General features: G+C 45.0%; 1 protein-coding gene across 1 annotated transcript in view; it reads right to left on the bottom strand.

The window, feature by feature from the left end:
• Positions 1 to 2,180: 2,180 nt before the first annotated feature.
• Positions 2,181 to 24,701, bottom strand: part of Daam1 (dishevelled associated activator of morphogenesis 1) — a 160,529-nt gene continuing 138,008 nt past the window's right edge. Inside the window, 9 exon segments of the mRNA XM_021645505.2 lie at positions 2,181 to 4,902; positions 5,537 to 5,707; positions 8,857 to 8,988; positions 12,027 to 12,087; positions 13,717 to 13,824; positions 16,996 to 17,164; positions 17,952 to 18,040; positions 19,509 to 19,615; positions 23,262 to 23,346. Of these exon segments, the coding sequence (XP_021501180.1) occupies positions 4,693 to 4,902; positions 5,537 to 5,707; positions 8,857 to 8,988; positions 12,027 to 12,087; positions 13,717 to 13,824; positions 16,996 to 17,164; positions 17,952 to 18,040; positions 19,509 to 19,615; positions 23,262 to 23,346 (1,132 nt within the window). The 3' untranslated portion in view covers positions 2,181 to 4,692.

Genomic DNA, 24,701 nt, shown 5'->3' with positions numbered 1-24,701 from the left:
GAACTTGGTCAGAACGAAGCCTCAGTTTACCCTTTGGAACTTAGGGGTGGTTATGGCTCTCCCGAGAATGAGAAGGGATAGATGTTGCAAGGGCTTGCCCCTGAAAATGAGTTTTAACACCACCAAGTAATATGAACAAAACCCACATCTTCTTAGGGATCATTATTTTCTTGGAAAACCCCAAACCTATCAAAGTTTGATAAAAATACAGATCTCATATGGTCAGAGGGTTGGGACAGGATGACTAGGACAACTAAATCTGAGGCCAGCCTGGGCATCAAAGAGAAAAAAAAAAAGCAACCTTTGTTTGCCAATTCTTTGCTCACATTGTTTGTTTGCTACCATGGAAACACAGTGGTTAAAAAAAAAGGGGGGGGGTAAAACCACGCCAGGGAAGAGATCAAAGGGCAAGTCGGGCAGTTCCGTTCAAAACATTTGTTTTAGGTATATGAGTATTTTGCCTACAAATCCCTGTCTGCATATCACATGTGTGCATGGAGCCTGAAGAGGCCAGGTGTTGGAGCCTCTGGAACTGGAGTTACAGATGGTTATGAGCTACCATGAGGGTGCTGGGAATTGAACCCGGATTCTCTACAAGAGCAAAAAGTGTTCTCAACCACTGAGCCATCCTCAAGCTCCAATATGCATATTATTAGTGTTTCTTTTTTTGTGCATGTGTGCTTTTTTTTTTTCTAGTTTACAGACACAGAGATACAACTACTGGTTCCCCTGCAGTAAGTGCTCTTATCCACTGAGCCATTCCTCCAGTCCCCTTAACAAATTTTTAATCTTAAGTAAAGTTTGTGCTATTGGGAGCAGGGGGGAGCATACAGATCTAGAGATATAACACAGTGTAAATGCCAGAGGTGATGAGTGGAACTCAGTGGTGAGAGCCTGTAAAATAATGACCCAGAGGCAGGAAGTCCTGGATCCCTTACCCCACATGCCCCTAAGCTTGTGCTCATTCAACTTCTCATCAAGGAGCAGCCCAGCTTTCGGGGTCTCCCGTGTTCTCCTGATGGAACATCTCAGTTTTCCCTTCCAGAGTCTGGCTTTTGGAATAATTTTGACCAAACCAATGTGCCCAAAGTAGCCTGGGGGAGATGGCGTCTCCTTTAAAAGTACAGGGACTGTACTTAAAATCACCAGAACCCACGGAAAAGCAGGGCAGGTGCTGCAGTGGCCTACGACTCCAGCACTCAGGGCGTAGACATAAGGGATTCCCTGGAACTAGCAAGTCAGGCTAGCCAGAATCAGGCAGCGGGAACTGGCGAGCTCTGGGTTCACTGACAGCCTCCATAAAGTAGAACTTGTTTAATATACCCATGCCAACTTTAGGACTCCACATACATGCCCATATAAGTGCAAACAAACTTGGTCACACAACATGTGAATACAACACACACACACACACACACACACACACACTCTCTCTCTCTCTCTCTCTGTCCAATTTAGTATATATAGACCCACATCAGGTTGCAGAAAGGGAGCGAAGTTTTAGAGGACCACATGACTGCTAGAGGTGACGCCTTCCCAGCTACCACCACAGTTGGTTAAGTGAAGACTAAACTGATTACAACGATCTGAGCCTTGCCATGCTCCTATCTATACATCCAGGGCAATATGGTTCCGTATGTAGCTGCACACTCACATACAGACAGGAGGCATCGTGTGCTCTGCAGGACGGGGAGGGATCTGGCATGCAGATGTCTCTCCCGTCTGAACGCCAGCTGCGGAGAACAGTTTTGGATATTATGCAGTTATCCTGTAAGTTAGTGGCAAACGGAACTGGTGGTGGTTATCAGATCGCCGGGTCCGTTCCGAAGATCAGAAAGGTCAGTGTATGGAGAGCTTGACGGACGGCGTTTCTCATTCCAAAGCCCATCAGGGATGCTTCACGACGGAAAGGAGCTGAGATTGGAGACGCGGCCTCCATCACACCTAACGTGGAAGCATAGACGTGCCACAGAAACCAAGCACAGAAGCGGGAGCGATGTCGCCTGGACATGTGAAACGCTGCCACAACAGGAAACTACAGCCCTTCAGCTCCAGCGTGAGCACCGTTGGAAACTCACAATATAGTTCCGATTCGCTGATTTGCTACAGTGAGATTCAGCGGTGGAATGCACTAAGAAGCTTAACGATGCTATTTTAATAACTCATAGAAAGCACATATGTACACCCAATGAAGTCACCTTTATTGCATATTGCTATTTAAAAAAATGTACAGCCTCATAACACACATGACATCCTTCTTCTTGGTTCTGTAACAACAGTCTTGCACCTAAAGACTACGTGGTTCCAACTACTAAGCTAAGACACGAGACATTTAATTAAGTTTAAAAATTATAACGCTTTTTCTTTTTGGCATTATTTAAAAAAAAATCTTTAAAATACATACTCAAGAGAGAAAAGTGGCTACTTACACCAGCACCAGTCTATAAAGTAGATTTTGTTTGTTTGTTTGTAACAATGGCACATGGAATTACCTGCACACAGTTTTTACGAAAATAAACAAAAAACTGGGAATGGCAAAGGAGGCCTACCAGATGGCTACATCAAAGTGAGGATGAGTCTAAAAAAGGGCAAGGGGACATGCTACGTAAACTTGCTCTGTGTTGTGAATCTCTTTCCACAGTTCCAAAACTGAGCCGGACTAAGCTTTTCCTGCTATAAATAGAAAAGAATCTACATAGAGGCACTTTAGATCAGGAACAGCGAAAGCCATCATTCCATCCCCCTCCTCCTCCCTCCAAGCTTGCCCGAGCCAGGTCTCCATCAGCACCAGAGCCATGATGCTTGCAGAGTGTGGTGACGCTCAGGGCTGGGAGAGCCAGCTCTGCTTTGTACCTGTGACTGCTGTACTGAAGAGCCACTTGCTTCCGTATAATGGGTAGAAAGTCGCTAAGTTTGCAATGAAGAAAACAAAAGGTAAAAAAAAGAGAAAATCACAGCTCTTGACAATTCTTAGAGCACTGTTTCACAGCTTTTACACAGCACAGATCCCTTGCCATCTGCACTAAGCATCATAGTTCATATGGGTTATTTTTTAAATAATGTGTATATTATGCACATTGGTATTCTATCATCCCTGGAAACCCCATTAGAATGTGAACTCCTTGGCGGGCAAGGACTCTGTCTTGCTTACCACTACAGCTCTACTATGCCTGGTGGTACATAGTAAGTACTTAATAAATATTTGATACTTGACTGAAAAACTCAATTTAGTGAGTAAATAATATTCTAGTGCAATAGGAAAAACTACTGTCTCCACAGGAAACCCAACCACAAAAGGATAGATGGAAAACAGAGAAAATGCTAGTCCCTCTCCACACCCTAGTACAAATAAATAAAGCAAAAGAAAATAATAGGAACAGTCCTCTTCACATATCATATAATTTAAGGATACTAAGAGTTGGCAGGTCAGTGGTAAGCGTCTATATTTTATTTTCTAATGCTCACTGTTTTCATCATTTCTCCCTGAGAGCTTTAATTTTTTTGGACTGAAATTATACAGGTAGTGTCACTGACACACGATTTAAAATGACAACATGTAACAGCAGTCAATGCGAATATTTTTTGAGATAAATAGATCTGAGAGTTCCTCTAGATACTGTTGACATTTTGTGAGTGTCCTTTATCCTAGGACATGGAGTACGGCCTATATGGAAAACAGGAGACACCCCCAAAAGCACCCCACAGGCCTTTTAAAAAAGAATCTTCAGGGAATTCTTCTACTAAGTCTTGAGTGGGAAATTTCATTTTCCAGGTTCACATATCTGTATTGTTAAGTCAATGAGAAGGTTCTGGCAATTCTGGCCTTTATCCAGAATGCAGGTGGCATTATTTAGAAAGCGTATTTTCAAAAAAAATAATAAAAAATAAAAAGAAAGAAAGAAAGAAAGAAAGAAACAAAGAAAGAAAGAAAGAAAGAAAAGCAAATCATCAAGAGCAATTGGCAGAAAAATTTGATGAAATTAGGGGAAAAAAACTGGTGTTCAAGTTTTAAATCTCTAAAAGAATTATGATTGACATCCTACATGATATGAATGTGTGCAAGATGTTCTCAATAGGCGTCCGTAGACTACTCCACAGCAGCACTGGGACCCTCGAAGCTGTTCTTCCGAGTCGGTCACTGATGCAGGCAGCAGCGTCGCGCCCACAACTGTGGAACTCCTCCAAATCTGTGTTTTCCAACTTCACTTCTACCAGTAAAAATTGTCTCACTACATCAACCCTGGGAACCATAAAATACTTCACAAGACAAGCCTTTTTATTTTTTTTTTCACTTCCTCTTTTCTTCTTTTCTTCCTTTTTTTTTTTTTTTTTTTTTTAAATGTTAAGGAATGTCTGTTATCCTTTTAGGAGAGACAGCGTTGTGCTTCTGAGCAGTCGTGGTGTTCAGGGAAAGGAAATGAGCCCCATTCAGTATGAATGCATACACAAAGAGTTTCTGAGCACGCACATTAACATAAACTTTTACAGCATACACACAGGTCCCCGGACAACACTTAGACTTCTATGTACATTTTCACATATATACACATACATTTACACACACACATTCACACCTTCACTCACAGATGAGAGAAGAAATTGCCATTGTTTGGATTGCAGGGCAGTGTGCTGAAAAGTTCTAGTCACTCCAAAGGGCTGCTACTGCGCTTTCTAGAAGAGGGTGCAAGAAAATTAAAAATTCAGTTTTGTGATTGGCCGCTCCCGGCTGCTGTCTGTCACCTGGTTGGAAATACGTTTGCGGTTCCTTTTGAGCTTGGAAAGGTCCTTGTCGAACACCTCTCCCGAGCGCAGGGCGGAGACCAGGTCGTCAAACTCTCCGCTCTCCTCACTGTTCTCCTTGGCCTTTCTCATCTTGCGCTCCCTCTCCCGTTGCTCCTTGAGCTGTGCATCAGAGAGAAGCCTCTTAGGGTTAGAGCGCATTTTGTTTTCAGCAGGGAAGAATTCTGTGACCCGGGAGGGGGAGTGAGTCTCTAACAAGAGCCATGCTCAGCTGCAGCTGCTAACCTACACGGGTGACGTGAGGCTTCCATGCAAACGCAATGGACCGTGGAAGAAAAACTTCTAAGAAATTTCATCGCATTTTTTTTTTAAAAAAGCATTTGAGGCAGTAAATGGGTAATTAGGGCTAGACAAAAGGATGCTAAGATCCTTTCGTAAAGTTAGGGATCATTTCCTGAAGGTAATTTCCAAGGAGATCCACTTGCAGGCTGTGGACAGGCTTTCTCAGTCTTTGGAGAGAAACTCCAAAGTTTGAATTGCTCGAGAGAAATGTGGTATGGACCTAAGCTGGCTGAAGCCCTCCAGAAAGCTCAGTTACTCCCTCCCGGACAGTGCAGTGCTGTGGGTCTGGGTCACAGCTGTGTGCCGGAGCACCTCTCTGTCACGTGGCCCTGGCTTTGGTCCTCGCACCACAAAAGGGAGAAAGCCCCAGCCCCCAGAAACCAAGAGCCACTGGAAACCAAGGGCTGCGGCCAGAGGCCTTCCGGCAGGACCTGCTGACTGAGCCTCCTCTCACCTGAGCCTCCATCCTGGCTCGCCGCTCTTCCTCCTCCTTCCTTTTCCTCATGTTTTCATTTTCCTGTTTTGCTTCTGCCACGGCCTGAAGAAACTGATCAAAAATCCCAAAGAACTCGTCTGGCTGGATTTTGCCAGCCTCTTCCCCAAAGTGCTTCACTGCTTTAGTGAACTAGAGAAAAAGATGATAAACAAACAAACAAATAAATAAACAAATTAGCGTTTCAAGAGAGCCGAGTCCATGGTCTGAATTCTCCCGAGAAGGCTGGGCGCTCAGGTATGACAGATGGATTTCAGCCAGTCTATCTTCAGCTGCTTAACACCTACTCTTCCTGTCCAAAGCAAGAAACTGACTCCTGGCTTCTGAAGCCATGTACTCTGACCATTTCAGCTTACCCTCTATGATTTTCTCATTCGGCGGTGGATTAACTAAACAATGGTAAATATGAGATGGCAAAGACTAACAGCAGGAACAGTGGGGGTCAGAAACTGTGGACACTGAGCTTTCCTCTGAGGTAGTTCAATACCACTTATCAGGGCCATATGGGAAATATGAAAAACAAATGGGACCCGAGACTTCTCAGCTGCTTTCTCCTACCCATAGAGAATGCTAATATTGTCTTTAGGCTCCCCCAGCTCCAATTAGAAAACAATAATTGACTGTGGACTCATGAATACCACCCGAAGTTTGTGCTGAGATTACTTAAGGCCAATCCTACAGTGTCTCAGAAATCCTTTTAATGTCTCTCTTTCTGAAGCTGACAAATACAAATCTAGGGATAATTTTAAAAATTTTATCAAATATACAGTAACAAAACAGGATATGCAGTTTCTTTTTAAACCCCTTAACTGTTTGCTTGTAACTCTCCGAGGCCTATCCTTTGTAACTTACAGTTTGCTTTCCTAAGGAATCTCAGCACTACCCGGATTACCCAAGGGCAGTGCCATCACTGTCAGCCCCGTGATCCTGTGGTAAGGATGCCCTGCTGCTGGCCCTCCATAGCCCAGCTCAGAGATCAGGCTCAAGAATCAACAGAATGCTCTTTCCTGTGCTCGTCAACTACTTTCTGATCCAAGCTTCTATCTTCTTCCTATTCAGACCACAGCAAGTTTGTTTTATCTTCAAGTCCATGGTTTCTAATTAACTTGATCTTTCTTGCAGTACTTGCATTACCTATATTGTTAGAGCTACATTATTACAGTGATATCATGCATGCTAAAGAATGTTTAATATATATATATATGACAGTTTGACTAAGATATGTATACTTTACATATTTTATAATGACTTTATGTTTTAAGCTTTAGTTATTGTGTGTGCATGCATGTAAGTGTGCAGGTGCATGCCTGCAATGGTGCCCATGTAGAGGTCAAAGGACAACTTTTACAGTCCCCTCTCTCCTCCCGGTGGGTACTAAGCCAAACAAAACCCAGGTCATCAGGTTTGCATGGAAAGTGAGACATCTCACTGGCTGTCATATTTTAAGATATATTTTTGACTATTTTCTCTTAGTGCAGTGCTGTTCTCAATGTTTTACTTATTTGGAAATAGTCTATTACAAAAAAAAACAACCAGAACTCTTTAGGGAAAAACAACATTCTTCACACACCACATTAGAGTAATCTAGCTTGATTCATGGTTTTAAAGCTGATTTCTAAAAGTTCTGGTATGAACAAAACAGCAATAAACAGTCTACAGCTGAGCTTCTAAAATATTCAAGTTCATGCACTTTAAACCATCATGGATGATCTTTTTATCTAGGAATTCTAGTGACGATGAAGTCATGTATATTTTAGTCTTAGAAATCTAAGGGAACCTCAAGCCAGATTAATGTTCCCACACACGAAACCATGGGTTTTCTGTATATTTGTTTAAAACAAAACAAAACAAAACAAAACAAAACACAACAACAAAAAAAACGGACCCGCTGATTCTGTGTTTTAGCTCCTTGATGAGGTAAGGTAGGTTAGGTCTCCAAAGAAGGAGTCTCTTCTTTTACAGACGCAAGCATGGATAAGGTTCTTAGGGTGGCAGTTTACACCCTACCCATGGATAACATTTGTCTAGTTCCCACTGTGGTGTATCAGAGTTGGATCCCTAATGTCAGCCATGCGGCACATACTGTCTCCATATCTATCTGGTAAGGCTGAAAGGCAGTACTGAAATCAGCTGCTATTCGTGAACACAACCTCAGAACTTGAGATCAGTCATCCACACCAGATAACTCAACCTAAGCACTGGAAAAGGACGCCGCCTACCCAAGTTGGACAGAGATACTTAAGTAAAAGCAGCATGGTAGCAGCAGAAAGAGACTGTGATGGTCAGTTTTTGTCAACTTGATAGCTGGATGTGTCTGGGAAGAGGGGAATCTCAACTGAGGAACTGCTCATAATAGACAGGCCTATGGGCGAGTCTGTGGGTCATTTTCTTGATTACTGACTGATGGGGGAGGATTCAGCCCACTGTGGGTGGTGTCACTCTGGGGCAGGTGGTCCTGGGTGGAAAGAGGAAGGGACATGAGCAAGCTGTGGGGAGCAGGCCAGTGAGCAGCATTCCTCCATGGCTTTTGCTTGACTTCCTGCCATGAGCTCCTACCCTGACTTCCCTTCATGAGGGACATGGTTGGAAAAGGTAAGCCAAATAAACCTTTTCCTCCCAAAATTACTTTTAGTTATTTTAGCACAGCAGCAAATAGCAAACTTAGAGCTGGGCTATGCGGAACTCTGTGGTGGAGAACAGACCTACTGTCATCTGTAATAGTCAGAGGGTACTCAAGGGAAGATAGACCAAGGGAGCATGTGTGGAGGGGCTGGTTACTAGCCTCCCTCCTACAAGAAAACAAATCTTAGAGAGAATGACAGAGATGTCTTACTCAAATAATGTTCCTTTGAAATGATGCTGTGAAGTAGAACACATCTCTGTTAATATGCTCTGCATCTTTGCAGAGACGGCATCCTGTCCCCTGGTGGCTCTGTCTTAAAAAAACACATCCTACACAGAGATATGTGGTCTTGGTCATACCTGCTCTCAGGGATGAGCCTATCAGTCCAGTGGCAACCAAGGCAAAGGTGCCCCCATTCCAAACCTTCAAGGTCTTGCTAACCAATAGGCCAGTTAGATATTAATGGCTACCTTGAAGATAAAAATACAACGGTTGTAGGAAGCAGCAGGTTCTAGAAAACAATTACCTGCGGTTGCATTTCCTTTCCGTGATGCTCAAACATTCTGCCTGTTTCTTCCTAAACTGGCTGGTATCTTTAAGCGCCACAAGAGGGCTCAGGCCAGAAGAACTGCACAAGTGCATGCACAGGGAAACTTACCAGCTCCTTAGCTTCTGCTAGCAGGTCTTCAACATCCGAGAAGCTGAAGCTAGCCACAGTGATGAACTGGCTGACAACAGACACGAACTTGTCTCCAGGCTGCGGGGGCTGAGACTTCTGATACTCCAGCTCCTGAAACGCAGGAAGCAGATGCTGATGGCGTAGGTTTCACATGTGCACAACCTTGTCTCTTACTCCACGGGACTCAAGTTGAATAACTTAAGACAACAAATGCATCTGAGAGATCTCATGCTACTCCACTTCCCCACCCTTCCTCTCGCCACACCAAGGCCACGCCCACGTGTGCAGACATATCTGAAGACAGCTGAACATTTTCTGAATATTTTACCAGGGTGACACTTCTCACTCTGGGTTTGGAAAAAAGGTAATCCTTGGTTAGAATCGGTAGGACCCAAACAAGCAGAAGGAGCACATGGGATTCAAAGCATTCATGAGGGACAGGCTCAACCTGCTGCTTGATGTTCTGGTGCAGAATTTCCGTGTCTTGATTTTTCTCTCCCTCCCTCCCCCCACCAATTTTATTTGCTCCCTAAACCATGGTATCTAGGTCAGCAGAACTGCAGTTGCATCACGTGGCACCATAACCACACCCCTCCTTTCTTCCTGTCCACACCAATAGACTGTGGTGAATAGGTAGGTAGTGAATCTTTGGTTCGTTTTCCATTTTCTCCACTGTCGTGGTGAGGGCCGCACAGATGACTGAAGTTAACTTCAGTAATGAGGTCCCCATGTTGAAGCACACGTTCTTAACAGTGACAGTACCCCAAATCATTATCGCCACTGCAGAGACTCATAGAGCTCAGAGGAATTTAATTTTCGCCCAAAGTCAAGGAGTTGATCAATGACAGGGGAAGAACCTGAGCTCAGTCTGCCTGCCCTGGGCTGGGCAATAACTATGCCAAGTGCCACCTGACCAACTGAGGGTCACAGACTTTCCCTGTACCTGCTTTGGCAGTGACTCTTCAGCAGGAGTACAGTACTCAAGGGCCAATGGCAGACAGCTCTGAACATTAGTGCCTTTCATTTTGAAAGAAGAGCAGTATCTATGGGACCGCAAAAATCAAATGAAATGACAAAAGCAAAACCTCAAATGATGGAGCCAGCTCTGACTGGACCGCCACGGTTTTGGTATCTTGGTCTAGCAGAAGTGTGAGTTTAAAAGTGCATATGTGCATGCGTGTGTGTGCTAGTGTAGGGATGGGAATCGTCTTAAAGGATCCAATCCCTACATCCAGATTTATTCCTGATACTTCACATAGCATCACTGACTTAGATAAAGCACCAAGGACACAGGAATATTTGGGTGAATCAAGCTCCGTTGCCTCCTAATATGTCCAGTTATAGCTTGACAGTTCAGTTGCCAGGGGCAGAGAAAGGCTTCTTTTCTAGCTGGTGTTTTTGTTAACTGGCTATGAGCTAGGGTCATTTAGGAAGACAATCACAACTGAGAAAAATGCCCCCACTAGATTGGCCTGTAGACACGTCTTTAGGGTATTTTTCTGACTAATGATTGATATGAGAGGGCACAGTTCTTCCTGGGGCTGTGTGACCCCTGGGTAGGTGGTTCTGACTGGTGTAAGAAAGCAGGCTGAGCAAGCCACAAGGGGCGAGCCAGCAAGCAGCATCCTTGCGTGGCTTCTATTTCAGTTCCTCCAGGCTCCTGTCTTGAGTTTCTGTTGATGATGAGCTGTAATGTGGAAGTATAAGTGAACAAACCCTTTCCTCCCTAAGCTGCTTTTGTCATGGCATTAACCACAGGGGAGAAAAACCAACAACAAACAAACAGACAAACCTAACCTGGACAGCTCCTACAGCCCCTTTCCTATTAAGAACATGATGCAGTAGAGCGGAGATTCAGTACAACTCTGCTGGAGCGAGCATGTCCCTGGAACATGACCTGGTCTAACTCAGACACGGGGCGAGCGTATCCACGACCTGGCTTAGGGATGGCACAGCTGCCACCTAAGTCTCAAGAAAGTCTGCATGAGGAGGAAAAGGTAACCACTGAAGTTTATCAAGTATTCCTGGCCCCAAATGCCCTTGGCAGAATGGGCCTTCTTCTAAAATCCATGGGGAAATGTCCAGGTTTTCATGAAACAATCCTTTTATCTCCCTGCAGTCCCTAACCTCTCAAAAACATACTCCTAAATCTTAGTGGAAAAGAAACCTAAATTTTTATTAGTAATCTGTTTTAAATAAATTCAACAGTGTATAGGATATAGTTTTGTGATTAAAATAGGAGAAAGGAGGGTACTTTGGCATTTAGTGGTAAATGACTTGCAAGGTGTTTAGGGAAGGGGCAGATTTCAGACTGCCTCTGAATCAGTAGCCCCACCCAGTGCTGACCCAGCCCGCTGGGCAGGGCTGCGAGTGGTGGCTCTCAGCCCCGGACTTGTTCCCTGGCAGTCCCATTCAAGGAGACACTCCTGTGGTGGGTTAGGTGTCATGGTGTGCCACATTCTAACGACTCCTCCCTATCTTCTGACACATTCCTATGGGTCCTTTTATCTTCTGTACCTGGGCAGCCTCCCTCCTGTGTACCTTTTCACACCACCCTGCTTCTAAGCCCTAACTGGAGTTCGTCTCCTCCAGTGCCTGTCAGTCAATCGCACCCTGTCCTTTGATCACACTGCTTATCTAGAACAGGGTCCTGCTGAGGGAACTGGCTGCTCTCATCACTGCAGCACTGGAATGCAGGGGCTCTGGGTCACCAGGACCTTGTGCCTCCTGCCCAGTAAGCCCAAGTGAGTGTTTGGTAAAGAGCCCCCCAAAAGCCAGTTCACAAGTAGCGGAGAAGTTGCCCAAGCCCGTGGAACATCAAACAGTAATAGAATGGGGAGATCGAGAGGGCAATGAAGACCGCCTCACATGGCCCACCCATTCCAAGCAGGCCCACCTCCTGGGTGGACCGGTGGCCCTCCACGCCCACTTGCAGCTCCTGCTGCGGTGAGCCACTCAGGACATTTGGCTGCAGGAAAGTGAGTTGCCACACTGGGCGCAGCTTGTGCCTGTTTCTTGGTGGTCATTCTTTCTTGTGGAATCATGTTTATCTCGGGCAGAGCACGTGCCCAGGGTACTCGTGTGCCTGAGGTCAGCACAGCAGCACAATGTGAAGAGACCGGCAGTTACGGTGGGAAGGCAGCACTCACCGTCTCCACAGCTTTCAGGCCGCTTCTCAAGGTGCTCATCTCTTTGTCCAGCTCGGTCATACTGTTGGAGAGAGCAACACCTTAGCAGCCAGCATGCAGCTTACAGCAGCAATGCACCACGGCTCGAGGCGGTTCACGCTTGGGGGCGGGCGCACGTCCACGGCCAGTGAGATGGCTCAGCGGGTAAATGTGCCTGCCTCCAAGCCTGCCAACCCCAGTTTGTGCCTACGGACCCACGGTAGAAGGAGAAAACAGGCTCCACAGTTGTTAGGACTTCCAGAGGCTTGCCATGACACAAGCATGTGTACACACACACACATACACATGAAGTAAACGTGACAAGATGAAAAAAAAAATTCCTCTTTCACTCTCAGATCTCATAAAAGGCTACAGCATTTAAAAACATGCACCTTATGTATAGAATTTTTCTGTATATTTTCCCCCCTTAGCCAGGAGGTTATTTTATAGGTTAGAAATAGCAGAGAAAAAGTGTTTTCCCACGTACACAAAAATATTTTATGTTTGAATCACAGAACACCTTAGCTTCAGCAAACTGCTGTATGTAGAAAGAAGCGTGAGCTATACTGGGCTCTCTCGGTAGCTGGCTGATCCAGAATGCCACTCAGTCAGGGCCCTGCTCCTCACCATGGCTGCAGCAGTGCCAACAGCACCGAGTCTCAATTGGCAGGCATTTTCCTGAGAGCTGGCCCGGCTACTTTTCATTTCATTGCCTTCTTTGTTTTTAGTGGAGAAAGATTCCCAGGTTTCTCCTATGCTTTCTATTTCAAACATTAAAGATTAAAACTCAATTCTCACAGTTCCTGCCATAGCAAAGAGCTCACCAATAGTTCATTTTCTCCAATAGCTTAATTTTTTGGTTACACCAAGGTCTACAGCAGGAGACAACTGGCCTACTCATTCTAGGTTGAAAATTCACTGCAAAAGGCACAGCTTAAATACATGCTTATCAAAAAGAGGGGGCGGAAGCAGCATGGAGAGCTGCCTGCTTCCATCCCTGAAATGTAACACAAGACTTGTGGGGAAAGTTTGGCAACTTCCCATTTTATTTTTAGTTTCTTCATTTGCATAAAGACTGCTTCCCATTAAATGGTTGCTCAGTTCCAAGGAGTGTGCTATTTGTGAAAATGACTCTCCCTCACACGGAAGCCTTTTATTTGCTTCATTCACCACGTGTCCTCCTTTAACTGAGGGTTACCTGTGTTTAACAGAACTGCTGTTCAAAAGCATCAGTGAGACTGAAACTGTGGTGTCACATGCAGGCAAGCGTCTACTGCTGGCAACACCCTCAGCCTTCACTTGACTGGCTGAGACAGTTCCACAGTGTCTAGCCTTGACCTCACTTAGTAGCGCACGCAGGCACTGAACTTGCAGCCCTGTTGCCTCTGTTCTGTGAGTCAGAGAAGCTGGGGTTCCACGCCTGTGCCAATAAGCCCTGCTTATACTCTTAAGAAAATCAGGTTTTATACAATGGGGTGGTGAGCACTCCAAAGGACCTAGAACAAATATACATTCTTTAACACATTTGAATAGTTTGGATTCAAACTTTCGGAGTTCAGAGAAAAGGAAGGAAAGAGGCCACTTCACACATTTGCACTTCAATGCGGCTCCACCAAAGTGCCCAAAGCTGCTGCAGCCAAGCTGGTAAAAGGTCGGGCACCATTGTACTTACTTGACTTTTGCTGCTTGAGGAATATCCCGCAATTCTTCATTTAAATTGAGGACCTTGGGGTACTTATTCTCCACAATAGTTATTAGATAATGCAAAAGGGTAATGTTCCTAAAATTAAAGAAAAGGAGGACACTCAGCATGATTAATCTGCACACGATTTATGTACTCAAAGAACAGGAACCAATATACATTAGGAATTGGTGGAGTGGCATAAGAACAGTTGTTTAACCCGTTAAGGAAACCTAAAAGTCCTTTGCACATCCAGAACAACTCGCTGCTGTAGCTCTTGGTGACGTTCCCCTAAGGTTTCATGCAAAGGGCGGCAGGGCAGAAAGTCCCTGTTTCAGAGCTGATGCGGGAAGTGCACTGTGACTGTGTCACTACATATGATGTCCACGCAGCTGTGAAATCACTTCTAATTTTAGCAGTCCTTCGGCTCTTAACTGCATGCCCCTTAGTGTAGCAGCTGCTGGTGCCATTTTCCTGACTGGTGATGACAGGGTTGAACCTTGCCTGACCTGGACTGGGAAGGGGGTGTCTGATAACGCTATCGGGAAAAGCTGTGTTAGTCTGGCCCTGCTGTCACCAGCTCTACTGTACATTAGAGTAACCTGGACCCCAGATGCCTGGGCCAACACCAGATATCTGTTTAATTGGAATGGGGTGGGGCCAGGCGTGGATATCTGTTAAAATTCCCTGATTCGTCTAGCTTAGATAAAGAACTTCTAATCTATTGAAGCTGTCATAGGAGTATATGAAAACACTTTATAGTAACATTTCCATAATTTAGACGGTTTGCTAATTCACAAGGTTAAGCCACAGTCCCTCAGCCCACCTACACCAAAGGGAACCAGAGTTGCCTAACAACTTTTTCCCATAACAGTGTAAAGCATTTCCAGTACTCTGTGGCTTTACGCAGACAATACAACCCTATTCCCAAGTCAAGGGCTCAAACAGATTTTTTATTTCTGTTCCTGTCAGTAATTAGAAAATAATTTCCACCAAACTGTGGCCGATCCTTGTGGCTGCTTAGGCTTCTGCAAACTCGCTAAGTTTTATTATTCAAGTGTTGCTGTTCACAGAAATTGCCTATATGCCCTGCGCCTGAGGGGCTGAGAGTGGGAACAGAATGCCAGCAACTATCACAAGAATGCTGTTTTCTTCATTATTTTAGAGAGATGCTTTTTTATCTAGAAAAATTTCCATTAACTTAATTGGACTGTACGTGTTTTTTATAAATTAAACCCAGGCCAGGCATTTATTTGCTAGCCAAATAACACCTCATTTGTCCCAAACAGCTTCTTGAAGAACGAACGGCTGAGCAGCCACACATCTGCTTAGTCCTCTCGTCCTGGTGGCTACTGAATTGCCCCTCTGTGCTGAGCGCACTGCCACTTACACAGTTTGACTGGACTCAGCTGTCCAGTCTGACTCGAGTGAATGAGTCACTGCTCATTGGCCAACCACTCCACAAAGCACTAGGGCACTGTACGTGCTGGTGCTACATTTGGAGAGCACCTTCAGAAGCAGACAGAGGAGGAAAGAGATCGGAAATAGTTTTTATTCTTTGGAGAAAGCTTGCACATATAAATTCTGTGGTCACTTTAATAAGTGGACAGCAAGTAAGTACCAAGTCATCAGAAGGTGTGGGGATGGGTATATCGGTCTGACATGTGTTTGTGCGCACACATGGGTGTGAAAAGCTGAAGAGATAGATAGGGTCCTTTCAAAGACGGCTGCTCTCTACACGCAAATAAGGGCCTGCAGCTTGCAAGTAAGACCCACCTGTATGCAAAGAGCCGCACTGTGGCCTGACCTGCAGATCAGGGGTTAAACCCTCTCCTAGTCTGGGGGTGGTGCAGCACAGTGAGCTACGTGGCATTGCACTGGCTGTCTTATCTGGCAGCATGGTATGTAACTGGGCCTGGGTGCTGCCAAGCTCTTGTGACAACTGAAACTGCTCCGCAAGACATGGGGGCTCCCACTAAAGGAAGGATGGCGGGTCTTCTACAGCACAACGGCACTCTGTCACTCTGGCTCCCTGATGCAGAAACAACCGCTGAACACACGGCTTCTTTCTTTTATCACAGACTGAGGGCTGCTGTACGCTATGCTTCACTAACCCTATAGAAAACATAGGGTAAGAAGTCTCATTAGTGGGGAGTAATTGGGGCGAACAGTCCATCATGCTAAAAGGATTTGGTTCTGAGGGGCTTTACCTTAGGAAGGACTGGGAGAGTTCCTTTGAAGCCAGTGAGAACCTCAGAGAGACAAAGCTCTCGGGAAGACTGGAGTTAATGTGTGTGGTGACCCTACCTGCCCAGGACCCGGGAGCTGGCATCTTAGTGCTTCTAACCAGACTCCGCTCGCCTCAGCGATAGCGCTGTGCACTTCCTGGTGCACACTTTAATGAGCCTTGGGGTGTGCAGCTGAGAGTAGCAGGGAGGTGCATTCATAAGGCCCTGAGTGCCAGCCTGTGGCTAAGACACACATTCCTGGGCCAGCTGTCCGTTTTCTCCTTTCTCTGAAACACAGTTCTCCGTGGAGGGGTAGAGGCTGGAGAGGTCATGAGACATCCAGAGCTGGGAGGGTTTTCCTTATATAGAGGTACATCAGCCTCTTTGCTTATCATCAGTGACTTCTCTTTAGTATGTTACAGTACACTTAAAAGTCTAGAATTTTTACATTTATTTATTTACTTATTTTCCTGTGTATATGTGTGCATGCATGTGATATGGATGTCTGTTGGGGTCAGAGAATGACTCGTGGGGGTCAATTTTCTCTTTCTACTATGTGGATTCCAGGGGTTAAACTCAGGTCCTCAGTCTTGGGGCAAGTACTCTTACCCACTGAGGCACCACACCAGCCCCAAGTTATTTATTTATTTATTTTAAAGGCAATAACAAAACCCCTCGGAATGGATCAATGTTCTCAACCTATGGGTCAAAACCCTTTGGGGGTTGCATAAAGTATTTACCTTATGATTTATAACAGTAGCAAAATTACAGTTATGAGGTAGCAACAAAATAATTTTATGGTTGGGGTCACCATAACAAGGAGAACCGTATTAAGGGGTCATAGCATTAGGAAGCTTGAGAACCACTGGAATAAACAGTGCCCCTTTGAACTGAAAATGGATAGAGTGAACTTGAAGGTTTGCCTCTCTTTGTGAGGAGAATGGGATTACACAGAAAGCCCAAGACTGCAGTGTCCAGGTGGGCAATTCACATTCTACAAAAGCTCCCAGATGCTCCAAATGCTGGAGGGTCCCACACTTACTTGTCAATACTGGATTTTGTGTCAGCGATCTTGTTGAGGCTGGAGATCTTGAATCCGTATGCGTTACCTCTTTGCCCTTTATTCATATAATTTCCAAAAGCCAGAACCACCTCCAGGAGCTGCTTCAGGGCACTGCTCCTGAACACCTCCTCTGAGCCAGAACGAATTGCTTCAAAGCAGAACACAGAACACAATGGTTATGGCCAAGGCTTTCCATTTTGCTTCTCCTCAACTCACATATCCCAACAGACACGAAAGATGTAAGAATGGGTCACTAGACTAACCCTGAGCGCTTTTGAAACGCACAAACTAGAAGCACCGTTGACAGCTAACCTGGTGAGAGATTCCACAGAGGGTGGCAAAGCTCCTCTCCTTGCTCAGCCCTTCTCAGGACTGACTCACCACCCTTAAGCACTGGGGAGCAGTACACACAGCATAGCAATCCCGTTTCCAGCATTCCTTTGGAAACCTCCATTGCCTCACGGGAGTCAGATCAGTGAGTCAGTTCTGCTAACAGAGACCTGGTCATTTGTTGTATATGGCTGGCAGGTATTACATCAGGGACTGGAGCCCAGACTCTGATTCTGTTGTACATTTCGTAACTGTGCTCTTTCGTATCATCTGCCGCTCAAACATGTGTCAACGTAACAGGCTGAAAGCCCACCCTTAGAAAATCCTAGTAAGCCATGGCTATGAGAACACTAATTATAAGTTCAATGCTACGAATGGCAGATTCATTCCTTAGCCACGTTCATGTGGTCAAAACCCCATTCCCGCGGAGAATCTCAAGACGTATGCAGGGGCTCCAGGGCCCAGGCCAGGGTGTGCAAGACACAGACCTTTTACGACCAGCTAAACATCACCAAAGCAATTCTGTTTACTCTGTGCAGTTGGCTCAAAGCTATCCCCAGGCACTTGAGACAAATATTACTTCCTGCAATGTAGCTTGGCTTTACCTTCCACTTTGGGCTTCACTTCTGCCACACGCTCTGCAAACTTCTTTTTGAAGTACAGTGATTGTAGTCTTTGCTGGTAATGATTAATTCTGTAAGAGTAAGGTGGCTGGATTAGCATTCAATAAGAGAGCCCACTTCTCTAGAGTCTGCAGGGGGTATTTGGGCCATTGCCTGGGGCCTTCACTTCAAACTCCCCTCGCGGTACCCATTGGTCTTGTGAAAACACAAGAGATGAAAGGAATAAAATGTAGACTCTCCACTTTCCCGTACTTTTCTCAAGTCTCTTAACTTTTCACTAAGTTGGGCCTTTGCCAACTTTGGCAAACACTCCTCATACCCATTCCCAAACCTTCTTTTTACTTTGCAATCAGCTCACTAAGCTCGTCTCCTGAAGGCAAGCTAGCTTAGCCTTCCAGATAACACCTAGAGGGAGCAGGGAACCCGCTGGCCTCTGATCTGCACCTAAGCTATGGGCTTCTCGTTGCTGGTTGTGGGTCACAGTGTCTCTTCTCATAAAGCTTCTGAAGCACATGTTTAACCTGCTCATGATGGAAGGTTCAGTATATAAAATTCAGAGATCAGCTCCTTCTCTAAAAACCATCCTGTAATCCCAAACAGAACTAGGTGTGCAGCCCAGCACATGTCTTATTAGGTGACCATTTGAGTCTCTTTCTCCTTGCAGTAGATGGAGAGCAAACCTCTCTTCAGGATGTCCCTATGGGCTGGGCTGCTAAGAGGGTTACATGAGAAAACACTTGTAAAGATCTGGACATGCTTGAGAAGGGACAGTTACTTCTGGTGGTAAATAGCTTTTCTACACTGAGGGCTGCCTGGCATAACTTTGAAATCCCAAAGCTTTCCTTTGCTTGACAGTGGTCTACAAAAAGGGAATAACAGAAGTAAATCTGGCCACAGCAGGAACAAGAAACAGACTGCCCACGGCAGTATCTGCAGGCTACTGGCACTGAGGGAAAGGGCTGTACCCTAGGGGCTACTGGTTCTTCCTTCTTTAGCATGGAATCAGTTCACTAGACCTGGAATAGCAGAGACTAAGCTCACATGCCAAACCCCATTACGGAGCAGTGGCTGCCCCAGGGGGTTTCTGAAAAAGGGTTCAGAAAGCTTGCCAAGGTGCCACAGGAAGAGTGTCGTAACTGACTAGTGATGTTTGCCTGTGTCTTATTTACTGTGGGGACTCAAGGTTGACATCACCCGTCAACTCCCTCTGTCTAATTTTACAACAAACCTGAGATGTTAAGGAATTGAGATGCTGAGAGACTGTCCTAAGACATCAAAGTGTTGGCAAGAATGACTTTGGCTGGATCCAGGGGACATTATAGCACAATAAGGCCAGAGTGCAGAGGCCCATTGGCTCGCCGGAACAAGAACTCCCCCACAAGCAAAGAACACATTCCACACAGCCCCAATCTGAAAGACTCTAAACTAACAACGGTATCAGACAGGTGAATGGCCCAGGCTCTTTATCTTGGTCTGAGGTTTAGAAATTCCTTTACTAAGACAAAGGGCATCTTTCATTTCCAGCGTCTTCCAACTTACCTGCTCATCTCAAACAGGAAGCGGTCAGCCTTGGCCATCCGGTCCAGCTCGTGTTTATGTTCCTCTAGCAGATCAATGTCACTTTTCTCAGGGACAAATTTCAAAAGCTGAAAAGTGCATGCATGTATTAAAGGGTTATATAAAATCTCTGTAGTGGGTTTTTTTATCCTTTCAGCTAATTTGTTACAAGATGAGATATTAGCATTTTCTTAAGTTCTAAGCTCTGCTAACTGGTGATCAAAGCATGGAGATCTGTATGTATGTATGCCTTGATCACATATGCCTGAGAATCACTTTCTTTTTTTGCACCTTTCAAATAAGAACTGTTGACATTTTCCACCAGGACCTACTTTGTGTAGATGCTTAGCAGGACTCTAAAGGGTCAACCTTCATCAGAAGGCCATAAAACTGAGGTGCAGAGAAATTCAGCACATCAGCTTGCAAGGCAAAACAGTATGCCTAACTGTCAGGAACAGAACCGTGCTTTAGTTCTATGCATCTTTTTTTATATCATGGTGGAATGAACAATTAATTTGTGCTTTTCACTTTCCTTGCTTACGTTTTCTCTTCCTCTAATTCCACCTTCTTTATTGCTCAATGTAGAGTTAGTTTAGTGAGAGAAATAGTGGGAATATAATATCTTTAATTCCATGTTTTATTTTGGAGGATGAGAACGAGAAATGGAAGAAATAGCAAAATATGGAAAGTTGAATAGGTTACTCTCCTACATGTCTGACTGTGGTTCAAAGCACACACATTTGTGTGTGTTTGTATTTGTATGTGGCTGTGTATGCATGCCATTTTCTAGATCAAACTGCTTCCCTCTCAAATTAAAATGAGACCCTCCCCATAACTTGATGTGACTTGAGTGACTCATTTGATAGGTTTTCAGATGTGTGTTGGAACTCTTAAAAGTTGGTCTAGAAGCCACCCACAGAGAAAGAGAATTGGAACTTCAGAGAAGAAGGCATTACTGGGAGGTGGTGTTTGGTTGAGAATATGTTCAGGCCTGGAGAAAACCAGCACTCAAGCCAGAAGACCAGAGGAGGAGCACACAAGGGAGGTACTAGAGGTTCAGTTGAGATGCCAATGTGGGACCACAGGGCCAAGGCAAGAATGCTTCACCGTAGAGTAAGTGGCCACTGATGTCAGACATCAACAAGAAAGAAAGAGACGAGCTGCCAAGTGTCCTCTGGCTTGGGCAACAGGGAAGCTGTGACTGTCCTCAGCAACCACAGTTTTAGGGTGGTGAAGAAGATGGATAACACTGGGCTGATGAGTGAAAAGGAGGAGAATATGGACTGGCTTTCATGAACCTACACTGTGATGGGAAGAGAACAAAGAGAGAAAGAGTACACTCACTGAAGACTGAGACTTGGCCAGCTGAGAGCTGGGAGGCTGAGGCTGAGGGAGAAAGCAGCCGACCCAGATGGGCTCCTGATTAGAAGGAACAGATCCTGCCAGGGCATTAACAAAGATTGCCCTCAGGGATGGAAGGGAAGATAAATAAAAGCAGATGCCAAGGAGTGCATGGCCTGCTGGACAGGTGTGCTTGTTTCTAGGCATTTCTCTTCCCAGGTTCCAATGGTGACACTGAACAGGAAATACAGCTTCATGTTCTCCTCTTCACAGGGAAGGTTGCAGGGCAGGGAGAAGAGAAGAAGATGAAGGGTGGTCCTTTGCTCTTAAGTTTGGAGTTTTATCTTCTGAGCTGGAAAACTCAATCCAGTCTCAGGCATCCTTTCTCCAGTTTGCCAGGCTCCTGCCTGCTCTGTGATGAGGGAAACACCACTATGTGTCTTCTGTGACTTCCAAGAACACAGGCAGAGGTGCACGGAAAGCCTCAGGCCCTCACCAAGCAGAGGAGAATAAATAACACACCGCACTGCTTGTGGATGCTTCTCTGGAGGGATGGAGGTAGGAAAGCACCGTGGGAGGCGTGTCCCGAAGAAGAGGGGCTCACTGACCTCAGCCACAGCGTCAGCCCCGAGCAGCACTGTGGGGTGTGCGTGGCCCTCATGCAGGCCCCTCACTGGGCTAAGGAGGTGCGGGGACAGATGTGGGGCTTGAAGAAAGGTATGTGGAAGAGCACCAGGAGGAGGAACATCACAATAAGGAGGGAAAGAGGGAGCGTGGGAGCTGAGCAGAGAGCAAGAAGCTCACAGAATTATCAGGAGGGACCAGGTCAAAAATGTCCTTGGCCAGATGCTGCCTCAGTAGACAGAGTCTCTTCCTTGTTTATTTGGAGTGTGTCCTGTTTGCACTGCAAGCCCTTTTGGCAGGGCTTTGCAATCCTTTCCCTCCAGGAGGAATGTTGTTGGATGCAGTTTCACAGGAAAAGAGATCCTGTAGAATTTGAAGCACATGACCTTGTCACTGGAGGCTAAAGACAGAAGGACCAAAGCAGCTTTGCACATACATCTTCACTCTCGGTAGGGATTTGAAAGTGGAAGCTGGGGCAGCTGTATAGAGAGGGAAGGACGAGCAGGGATCTAGGGAAAGTCCTCAACTGGGGAATACTTTAAACTTTGCACCCACAGAGAATCATGGGAGGCAGGAGAAAAAAGTCATTAACTATTTCGCAAATTAAATCAAACGTTTAAATGGCAACTTGAGAAATTGTTTTCATGGCAAGTGCGAGGTTTCACCTAGGACAACACCAGCTGCAAGTCTCTCTTGCTCTGAGTCTGTTGCCTTCAAGGATTTCAAAGGGAACCATCAAAATGCACACAGAGACAGAGGGCCAATCTATGACGAGTGGCCTTACCCCTCAGCACACAAGATACCTTTTCCTATATGTTCAGAGCTAAAGTCGCGCAGCCATGTTCAGCCCATAGTCATGGTTGCTGGTACCCACAACTGACCTTCCGTGGAGCTGGCTCTGATAAACACAGACCTTAAACCTGATCACCTAAAATCAGATCATGTCCCAAGGACAAGAGACAGAAAGGAAGAACAGCCTTAAAACATTTTGAGATAGTCCCCACAAAGCTCAGAAAGTTTCAAGTCCTGTGTGTAATTCCCATGGGCTAGCCCTGAAGTTGTGACTTCCTGCTGCTTCTGACACAAGATGCCACATATGAACAGAGGCATGACTTAGCTTCAGGAAATGACTCACTCATCATAGGACAGGTATGACTCTTTAGAGCAGGTGGCTGTGCTGGGACTAATGGTGGCTCTTATGCTTGTGGGAATGAAAACCCAAGATGCAAATATAATAATTAATAGTTTGAAGAATAGTTTTTGATCTCAGAGTACTCCTGGGAAACACCTTTCAATACTCCTGGGAAACACCTTTTCCCACTAGCCCCTGCAGATTTGTAGGAGATATTAAGACAATAATTTAAGTGAAGCTTGAGTTACAGACACTGACATCGTGGACCCCAGGCATTTGGTTGATTTGTTTTAGGATCTCCTTGAGCTGGAGCAAGAGTTGTGACTTGCTCAGTCACTCTAAAAGGGTGCTGGGAACTGAACTCGGGTCCTCTAGATGAGCAGCAAGTGCTCTTAACCCCTGAGCTATCTCTCTCTCTATTTGACAACTTGTGGCGTTCCTTCTCAACTATCATTCTGAGGGACAATGAGAAAATAAAGGTCCTTTAAAACAATGCGATTCAGAGACGAGAAAATGATTTTCTAGCAATGGTAGGTTTTCCCAGCATCCTCTGGGCTGCTGATAGTCTGCCAGTGCTTAGGCTCTGAAAACTGTCTGGCTTTCGTATTCCAACACTTGTTATCTGCCTGGCAGCTCACCTGTTCCAACATGTCCTTGGGCAGATCCTCCTGTTCATCCATTGTTAGGATTGCCCGCTTGATTTCATCATTCGATAATTTCAACCTGGAGAAAGCATATTTGATTTTGTTAACAATACTGTCATGATTGTTAGGTTTTAATACGAGACTCACTCCGCTACACCAGCTGCTGATTTTCAAGTATGGTTTTTCTCAAAATCTCAGCCAAAGCTTATTTCCTGACAACATAGGAAACTAAAAATAGGATTCTGAAACAGCTTAAACATTCTTTCAGGGCTCTGTAATGCTCTGCTGAGGTGGGGACAAGCTGCCATGTTCTAGCATTCATTTTCTCAAGGAAAGTTGGAGATGGGCAAAGTAGCCACATGGTTTTCGCACATCGAACATGTACATATTGTGGGTGAGAGGAGGGATTTCAGTCCTTGACCTTACTCGATGTCAGGGAGTTCTGGGTATGCTACAAAAGTAGATTTTGATATGCTTAGAAACTATACATATGAGTTAAGAGTTGAATGCATTAATATACAAAATGAAAGACATGATCCCTTTCTAGGTCAGGAATTTTCATATGTTTAATTTCATTTAATTATAAAGTAACTGTGATAGTCTGTTTTTTGTTTGTTTGTTTTGTTTTAAATAGATAGAGAAACAGGATTAAAATGGCCAGTGGTTTGCTCAAGGTCAAACACAGGGAAGTGATAGCATCAGTGGCCATCAAGATGGCTCAGTAGGTAAAAGCATCAAGCTCGAGCCTAGTGACCTGAATTAAATACCTGCAACCCAGGTACAAGTGGAAGGAGAGAACTGACTCCACAAAAATGTCTTCTGATAGCTATAGGTGTGCTGAGGCACATACCACTCCACATTATAAAGTTAAAGAGAATTAAAGTGACAACGTCAGCATCACATGCTCACGTAAAATGTAAACACCACCCATCTCTTCAGTATGGCCTAGCAAAGGGCTTATGTAGAGACACAAAAGTACTTTCTGTTTTTGTTCTGTCTGCCCATAAACTCAAATGATTTACTAATTTAATAAGGAATTTATATTTTAAGTCAGGATAAAGAAACTGTTCACTGCAAATCATAACAGCTGTGAAATTGAAATACACTTATAAAGTGTGCTTTTATTCAGTGTAAGAATAGTTATAACTGGCAAACAGTCTTAATCATACTATCAGCTGTAACAACAGAATCAAGAACTGTTTGTTCTATCTGTACACATAACACTCCCCTCTAACCTAACACACACACAGAGAGACTGTGGCGGCGGCAGTGGAAGGGGAATTCAGTACAGCAGTCCATGTAAGGCTCTTGGTAGAATTTCTGGACACAACAGGGTCTCAATGTTTATTCTACAAGGCAGACCTCTATATGGGGAAAAAAACGCAAAAAAAAGTAGCATTTTTTGTAACCTTAGCATTCACATGCTGTAAGCAG

Source organism: Meriones unguiculatus, chromosome 7 (genome assembly GCF_030254825.1).
Source record: "Meriones unguiculatus strain TT.TT164.6M chromosome 7, Bangor_MerUng_6.1, whole genome shotgun sequence".
Taxonomy (NCBI): Eukaryota; Metazoa; Chordata; class Mammalia; order Rodentia; family Muridae; genus Meriones; species Meriones unguiculatus.
Note: the sequence above shows the minus strand (reverse complement) of the source record. Positions and strands in the feature narration are given on the sequence as shown.